The sequence below is a fragment of the Myotis davidii genome, unplaced genomic scaffold (genome assembly GCF_000327345.1).
Source record: "Myotis davidii unplaced genomic scaffold, ASM32734v1 scaffold133, whole genome shotgun sequence".
In the NCBI taxonomy this organism is placed as follows: domain Eukaryota; kingdom Metazoa; phylum Chordata; class Mammalia; order Chiroptera; family Vespertilionidae; genus Myotis; species Myotis davidii.
The window spans coordinates 573,177-582,071 of NW_006284732.1; the positions used below are offsets into that span (position 1 = coordinate 573,177).

The following is an 8,895-nucleotide window of genomic DNA, read 5'->3' on the forward strand; positions in this document are numbered from 1 at the left end:
GCTTCTGGGTCCTGAGCCTGAGGTGGAGACACCCCCTCCTGTTCTCATTAAGGCCTCCAGGACCACCCTGTTTGCAGCTCCTCTCCTTCGAACTCTCCATGCACCTTCTCTGCTTGATGATTTCCCACAGCTCTTAGCACCACTCACATTCTCATATTTTACTAGGTTTTCTTATCTGTTGTCTACCTTCTCCCTCTAGACCAATGATGGCGAACCTTTTGAGCTCGGCGTGTCAGCATTTTGAAAAACCCTAACTTAACTCTGGTGCCGTGTCACATATAGAAATTTTTTGATATTTGCAACCATAGTAAAACAAAGACTTACATTTTTGATATGTATTTTATATATTTAAATGCCATTTAACAAAGAAAAATCAGCCAAAACAATGAGTTCGCGTGTCATCTCTGACACGCGTGTCATAGGTTCGCCATCGCTGCCATAGGGAATACTGGGACTCTGACAAACTGGGGACAGGTGGTCCCATTTAAAGAAGACTGATACTGCTGGGTGGAAATACCAGCTCAGGGTTGCCAGGCCATTGGGTTTTTTCAAGAAGGGCAGAAATACAGAATTTTAGTTAAACCTTGGTGCCCTTAATTATTGCTAACTCATTTAAAAAACAAAAACTGCAAAAATAAAAAATAATAAAATGGGATGGGGTGGAATACGTGAAAGCGTATTTGGCTCCTCGTTCAAGAGGATAGCATCACTTAACGTTCAGTGAAAATTATTGTACGCCATCAGCTAATTGGCATGTGGATATCTCCTGGCTGGTAACCCAACCTTCACCTAAAAGCTGCCACTGTAGAAACCAAATTATATCAAAGTATGTTTAATCAGAGTGTATAGTAAGGAGTACCAGAGTGAATTGCCAGTGATAGCAAATTAACTTCTTGTGTGGGACTCCCAAGTAGGAGTTTGATGGATATTTTTAAGTTGAGAGACTTTTCAAGTTACTTTTTAGTTGAATTTTCTGGCATTTGGAAAGTAGGAAGTAATTCTTTTGTTTCATAGGAGTTTTGGTGCCCGTCTTCAGCACAGTGCATAAATGATTTATTTATAAGCACAGCATGCTGGGCTATCATTCATTATGGTGTGCATTTTAGAATCGAAGGTTCTGATTTCAGTGGACATCTCACCCTTCATACTCTTTTTACAGAAATGGCTGATGGTATTTTTCATTTAATGAATTGTATCTAAGGCTTCAAAAATTTAAAAGCGCTTGTTTTCATCCACATTTATTATAAACTAAGCTCCAAAAGTTGTGGTTTAAGTGTGTTGGGGTTTTAAAAGAATACATCGCTATTGGACATTATTGCAAAATCAGTTGATTAATGCTATGAGTTCAAAGAAATGCCTAAAGTAAATTTTTAAAATGGACCTGAATGGAATCCAGGTTAAAATGTTAAGCCCTAAAAGTATTTTAGAAGCTTGGAGTGATTATAGTTGTTTTATAGATAAGGAAACAGGAATAATCCAGGATCAAGGCCGAATGTCTCCTCCCGCCCCCCTTTTAACTTTTCACTTTTCATAATTGTGAGTATGTGAGGAATGTGGGGGAAAGAAAGCTCGTTTCTCTTCCAGACTTGGACTCTGATTCTTGCCTTGAAGTGAAGTGTAAGTGAGGTCCAGGGCAGCAATTAGGGCGCCCACAGCGTGCAGTCTGTGCACAGTATTTTGTGTGGCTTTGCCGGGAGCGGCTCTCCCCTTCATATTTCTGAGAACTGCACAAAGATGCCTTTGGGATAGTGGTCCTGTCCCTGAGACCTGCATTCAGGAGCCCCCACAGGGACTGCAGCCAACCAGCTAGAATTTTAGTGGGTGAGGGGTCGGCTCTGCCCTGAACAGGTGGCAGGAGTTTGTGATATCCCTCAGCCTGGACCCACAAGGAATCTTGTGCCATGGTCCTTAGAGCTTGATTGCTATCTAATGCAGTCACCCCCAGGGGGTGTTTGGTAATATCTAGAGCCATGTTCTGATCTTGACAACTAGAGGGGAATGCTACTGGCATCTAACGGGGATGTTAGTAAAACACCTACAATGCATAGGACGCTCTCACACAAGAATGATCAGCCCCAAACATCATCAGTGCAGAGCTGGAGAGACCCTGGCATGTTCATCCTTCATCATTTAATGCATATGGAGTCCTGTTTTCATACTTTGAGTCAGACACCCTTTCGGAGGCATAAAACCACAGGCATGAAGAAAGGGGGAAGTGCCCCAATACCTTTTGGGACTCATCAATGGTGAGAAAGTTCCAGATAAGGAAGCTGAGCATATTGATAGGTAATGGCTTGATTTTAAAAATGTAATACCACCCACTAGTTCATTTAAAAAAGAATAGGAGCTAAGGGAATTGAAAACTTTCAGTGAAATTTCATTCGTTCAAATATCTTTCAAGAGCCTATATTATTTGCCAGGCTGTCTTCTAGAAATGGGGATGTAGCCCTGAGCAAAAGAAATCTCTGCCCCGAGGATCTTCCATTCCATTGGAGGGAACAGACAGCAAATCAGATGACTATGTGAACTAGGGAATGTGTCAGATGGAAAAACAGAGCTATGGAGGAAAGAAAGCAGGGAAGGTGGATAGTCGGGGTTTTATGGGGAGGAGGCTTGTCCGCAAATGCCAACGTGATAGCATCCACCAGCAAATAATAAAGAGAAAACTTATTAAGGCCGTCCCAATTCTTTTAACATATATCTTGTTACCCTTTTTATTCCATTTCAGAACAACAAAGTCAGGCGTTTTGCTTTTGAGCTCAAGATGCAGGACAAAAGTAGTTATCTTTTGGCAGCAGACAGCGAAGTGGAAATGGAAGAATGGATCACAATTCTAAACAAGATTCTCCAGCTCAACTTCGAAGCTGCGATGCAAGAAAGGCGAAACGGAGACTCTCATGAAGGTAGGCAGATCCAGCTTCCCCCGGGCACAGGCACACTCTGTGCGTGTCCTTCATTTCTGACAGAAGGTGTGGAAAGTAGGCAGATATTTTGCATCCGTAATGACAGGTCAGACAGATGTGAGCTTTTTACAGACAGCCTGTCCACAAAAGGTTTTTGTCACATTGCAACTTATTACCCTGACATTATTTTTATAAGGAAATCATGTGATTGGAAGATCCACAGCTTTGGAAGCAGAAAGGAAGACTTGAGTTTGAATCCCAGCAAATATATACAATTTTTCAGCTGTGAGACCTTGGGCAAGCTGCTTACATTTTCTGAGTGTTGCTTTACGCACCTGTGAAATGGGAATAAAAAATGGAATTTGTTGGTTAATGGGAAGATTAAATAAGATAATGTATGTCTAGTACCTAGCATAGAGTCAACACTTAAAATACTAGCTATAGTTGTTACCATTATCATTAATCATATTGTTTGGAACTTCCAAGACAAAGTTAGGATGGGGAGAGAAGCCTCTGATTAAATTGATGGGGGAAATCTATTTTCTTGACAATTCATATGTTCAGGTTTTGTTGTTGTTGTTGTTCTTTAGACAGGTGATTCTCAACCTGTTTATGTCTTTAAAATGCCTGGGAACTCTTAAAATATATTCTTTCCTTTGTCCCACCAAAGATTCTGACTTAGCTGGCCTGGGGTGGTGCCAGGAGGCCTGACTTTTAGCACGCCTGATGGGAGTGGCGTGTGGGCTGTTCATGGCTAGTATCTGTTCTAATCATACAGTGCCCATGCTGTACCAGCTGTCAAATCTTGAACTCTCACCAGTGGGCCTGGGCATCAGAGTTGTGTGTGTGTTTTAAGCTCCAAAGTGTCTCTAATGGGCATCCAGGGTTGAAATTCAGTGTGTTCCAGGGCACGTAAGAGAAATGGCCTTCCTCCTCCTATTTAAAAAATAAATGTATGTTCATCTACAAGTGACTCAGGTTATCTGTTTTGCCATTTTAGATGACGAACAAAGCAAATTGGAAGGTTCTGGTTCCGGTCTAGATAGCTACCTGCCTGAACTTGTCAAGGTAACATCATCTTAAGTCTTTTGCTCTTCATAGAATGACACTGGAATAATTCTCATTGCATCTGTTGAAATGATTAGCAGTTACATTATAGTCAATCATTAAAATGACATTGCAGTTACTGCTCGCTCTTTTCCAACTTTAATATTTGCTGAGGTGAAAGACACTGTTCACCTGAGTTGATTTCAGTCTGTTTTCCAGAAAGTGCCTTACAAAGTATTTTTTTTTATTACTTTTTGTCAGTGATTTTCAACTGGTGTGCCACAAGAATTTTTAAAACATCCAATACCTGACTGTTTAATCAGGGGCACTGACCTCCAACAGCCAACCCAACAATAGCTCACTGGTGCGACTGAATAAAATTATACCTTTTTATTTTTTTGTCACATCGACAGAAAAAATATAACATTTTTTGGTGTGCTGTAGAATATTAGTAATTAGTTTCTGTATGCCATGCGATGAAAAAGGTTGAAAATCACTGCTGTAAGTCTTTTTCCCTCCATAGTATTTAATATCGTATTACAAGCATTGAAGAAATAACCAAAATACACAGGTAAATGTTCCCAAGGGAACAAAATACTTATGCAACCCTTATTCAAGTTAGAAGACACAATTCCAAAGATGATGGTTCCAGGTGAATCTTGCCAACAAACCAAAGTGGGGTTGCCTGTGTTCTATTAATTGTTCGTGGGTTTTTCTGAAAGAAAAGAAGTTATACCTGTTTTTTATAATTTTGAGAAACTTACAAGTTGCTGAAAAGCACAAAGAACAAAACAACTATCTTCCCACCTCTCAAATTCAACACCTATGACTATAATTTTAGCTTCTATATTTTTAAAGAAAAAAAATACATTATAAAGGTTTTTTAAAACATTATACTTATTCCATTCCTTTCTTCTCCTGCAACCTCAACCGGAAACAACCACTATTAAGAGTTTTCTGGGGTTACTTTCATATCTTTACCAATATCCTAGATAATAAAGAGCTAATATGCAAACGGTCGTCACACCCTCACACCCTTGTGCCGGGGCCAGGGGACCCAAGGCTGCACCCTCTGGCACCAGGACCATGGGACCTGAGGCCGTGCCCCCTGCCCTGGTGCCAGGGGACCTGAGGCCGTGCCCTGCACCTGGCGGGGCTTGACAGGGGAACTGAGGCTGCGCCCCCTGCCTGGTGCCGGGCCAGGGCACTTGAGGCTGCAACCTCGCACTGCGGGGCTTGATGGGGGTGGGGTCGGCTGGGTCTGGGTCTCACGCAATTTCGAGGCTCACGTGGGTGGGCGGGGACTTGACTTTGGGTCCTGCGGCGTGCCCCAGACTCTGACAGGAGCGAGATTTTTATGTACATTTTACTAATGTTCTTTCATCTCTGACACTTCTATTATAGAGAAAGGGCAAATAGCAATATTAAAATATTTCCTCTAATTAATTCCCTTTTAATGTGCACGAGTTTCGTGCACTGGGCCACTACTATCTGTTATAATGATATATATGGTTGTGTTTTATATGTTTAAAAATGTTATATAAATGGTAATGTATTATTCTGCCCTTGCTTTTATTTTCAATTCAGCATTGTTTTGAGATCCATCCAAGTTGGTGTATAGATCTAGTTCATCTTTTTATTGTATTGCGTAAGCATTTATCATAGCTGTTCTGTTATTTCCAGTTTTTCTATTACAGTGTTACTGTGAGTATTCTTGTGTTTGTCTCCTTGTGTGCATCTACGAATGATTTCTTTTTTAAATGAGAGAACTATCTTTGTTTTCTCTAACTCTTTATATTCTTGCTCTGTTACTGCCTTTCTATTCTTTTTTTTTCCTCAAATACAATGAAACAGAGACTGCACACACCCACATCTTAAACACTATAATAGAAAACGTGGTTTATCTATATACAATTATAAATAGACTAGCATTCAGCACTGACCTTTACTTCAGACGACATGGTTCTTCTAAAATGTAAAACCTCCCTCCCTGGCTAGGACTTTAGAATATTGTTTTTCCTAGGACTTGACTGTTACCACAGTATCTTTTTAGCACCTGCCTATTAAAGCTAATTTTAGTGCCACCATTGTAACCACCTTTTAGGCTGGGAAGAGTTTGGTGTGTGTGTTTGCTTTTTTGAGTTATGAATTTCTATGTATCATATTTTTTACATTGAGATTAGCTGTTTTATTTCTAGATGTTTGGAGGTTCATAATCTCTCAAAGCAAAACCTTTGTGGAAACAGATAATATATGCATTGCAATCTAGAATTCAAGACACAACTTTCTACACTTACTGGGTGAACACAATTGATCCCTAGGAGCAGACTCATATTATTTTAGCCTAATGTTGATTAATTAGAAATCTGTATCGTTTCCTGTGAAGACATACAGGAGTTGTGCTCTCCATTCTTCTCTCTATGCTTCTACTACCTAGCCAGCATAATTTAGAATGCCTTGGTCCTAAGACCTAGGGAGATTTTTTAAAAAATAAAACACATATGTACATTTTTTTAAAAAATCTGGGTCACATAATGTTGAGCTAAAGAAGTCTGACATGGCCCAGCCGGAATGGCTCAGTGGTTGAGTGTCAGCCTATGAACCAGGAGGTCAGGGGTCAATTCCCGGTCAGGCAGATGCCCTGGTTGCAGGCTTGATCCCCAGTGTGGGGCATGCAGGAAGGAGGCAGCTGATCAATGACTCTCTCATCATTGATGTTTCTATCTTTCTCTCCCTCTCCATCCCTCTCTGAAATCAATAAAAATATATTTTAAAAAATAAAAGAAAAAAGTCTGACATGAAAATACATATGTATTCTTTTTTAAATATGTGTATAACATATTTGGAGCTATTTTCAAACTGTGGGCAAAAACCATCCTCACTGAAGCTATTTTAGTTGCTAAAATCAATTTAATTGGTTTCAACTTCCCTCCATTTCTTACTTACAATTTGTTTTATTTTTTTATTGAAGTAGAACTTACATACAGTAAAATTCTCAAGTACAGTTATACAGCTTGATGAATTTCCCATTTGTGCACACACGTAACCACCACCCAGATCTCAATACAGAGAACATTTCCAGCACCCAGCAGGCTGCCTTGTAACCGCTCCCAGCTGGCTTTCTCATTCTTTTGACCTCTGTCATCATAGGCTGGTCTCAACTATTCTAGGCCTTCCTAGGAATGGAATCCTACAGTGTGCAGGCTTTGTGTCAGGCCTCTTTAGCTCCGCATTTGTGACCCAGATTTTTTTTTTCTAAAGAGTAGAATTGAATAGAGAATATGAAAGTACACTTCCCTTAATGATGACAGACATTACTTTAGAGCTGTAGGTATAGATACAGATGTTGTGTTTGCATTGGGTTGTGATGCAAATGTATTTTTTACTGTGGGTCATGGTCAAAGCCTGAAAAATGCAGCAGCATAACGGGCTTAATTGCTTCCTCCTCTCCCCCACGGCTCTCAAGTGTCTTAAAGCTATTTTGATGTAAGAAGGTAGAAAGAGGCAAAAGGTAACTTTTTATTTAGAGCAGTGGTTCTCAACCTTCCTAATGCCGCGACCCTTTCATACAGTTTCTCATGTTGTGGTGACCCCCAACCATAAAATAATTTTCGTTGCTACTTCATAACTGTAATTTTGCTACTGTTATGAATCTCAATGTAAATATCTGATATGCAGGATGCATTTTCATTGTTACAAATTGAACATAATTAAAGCATAGTGATTAATCACAAAAACAATATGTAATTATATATGTGTTTTTGCGATGGTCTTAGGCGACCCCTGTGAAAGGGTTGTTCAACCCCCAAAGGGGTCGTGACCCACAGGTTGGTGGCCCACAGGTTGAGAACCGCTGTTTTAGAGGTAAATAAAGAAGATTGGGATGTATTATCATTCACTCATTGTGCTGCCATCATCCTCGCAGGTGGCAGGGTCCAAGGTGATGCCTCTGTGGTGCCCAGTGAGAGGGGCCCAGGCACCCACTGTGCCCGCTCACAGCTCCTTCACAGCCCAGAGCCCCGAGTAATGAGTGTGGTTTTGGCTGTTCACAACCTCCTTCAGTGTGTGGGGGTGATCATTTGTACCTGTTAAAAAAGGCAGGGAAGTTAGCCAATAACTAATTTTAGAAAGAATGGATTCCATAGGGGAGAATCTGAGATGAAAGTACGGAGTGGGAAGGATAGAGAGGCCGGAAAGCAGAGCTGAGCAAGGAGGGGAGTTTAATCAGGAGCTGAAGAAGGAAAGAGGTCAGTACCAGGGAAGGAAGATGCAAGAAAGGGCCCAGCAGGGGATCAGGACACAGCTTAGATTTCAGAGAAAGGACTAGAACAATGCGGGCAGGCAGGGGCCCTTCACGGTGTAACTTCATGGCAGGTCCTCTCTGGCCAACTCCTCTTTCTGTTCCATTTACCGTGTTGCCCCGGCTTTTGTTTCCACTGTGACTGAGACATGACCAAAGAGGATGTGAGTGACAGGAAGTTGTTTTAGTACAAAAACAACTGAAGTCTCTTCTGGAATATAATGGAGGGGCCTTTTGCATGTGGTAGTGACGATACGAACTTAGGTTTTCAGAATATTTTGTGTAATCTTGGCCCTTACGTTGTTTAGACAATTAGTACTGAACATTATTCTTGTTTTACTAGGCGACATGCTGCATTTACCCCAATACCTGTTCTTTTCTTCCTGTTGTCTAATATGGCACCAAACATGTTTGTTGTAAATATAACGGCATTTATAGTATCAGAGTACTTACTCTTTTAAAGATTTTTATTGATTGTAGCCGAAACCGGTTTGGCTCAGTGGATAGAGCGTCGGCCTGCGGACTGAAAGGTCCCAGGTTCGATTCCGGCCAAGGGCATGTACCTGGGTTGCGGGCACATCCCCAGTAGGAGATGTGCAGGAGGCAGCTGATCGATGTCTCTCTCTCATCGATGTTTCTAACTCT

General features: G+C 41.0%; 1 protein-coding gene across 1 annotated transcript in view; it reads left to right on the top strand.

Annotated features, from left to right (window-relative positions):
* Positions 1–8,895, top strand: part of DOCK9 (dedicator of cytokinesis 9) — a 176,683-nt gene that overhangs the window by 67,811 nt on the left and 99,977 nt on the right. Inside the window, exons 5-6 of the mRNA XM_015557496.1 lie at positions 2,729–2,903; positions 3,904–3,971. Of these exons, the coding sequence (XP_015412982.1) occupies positions 2,729–2,903; positions 3,904–3,971 (243 nt within the window). The remainder of the gene's footprint in view (positions 1–2,728; positions 2,904–3,903; positions 3,972–8,895) is intronic.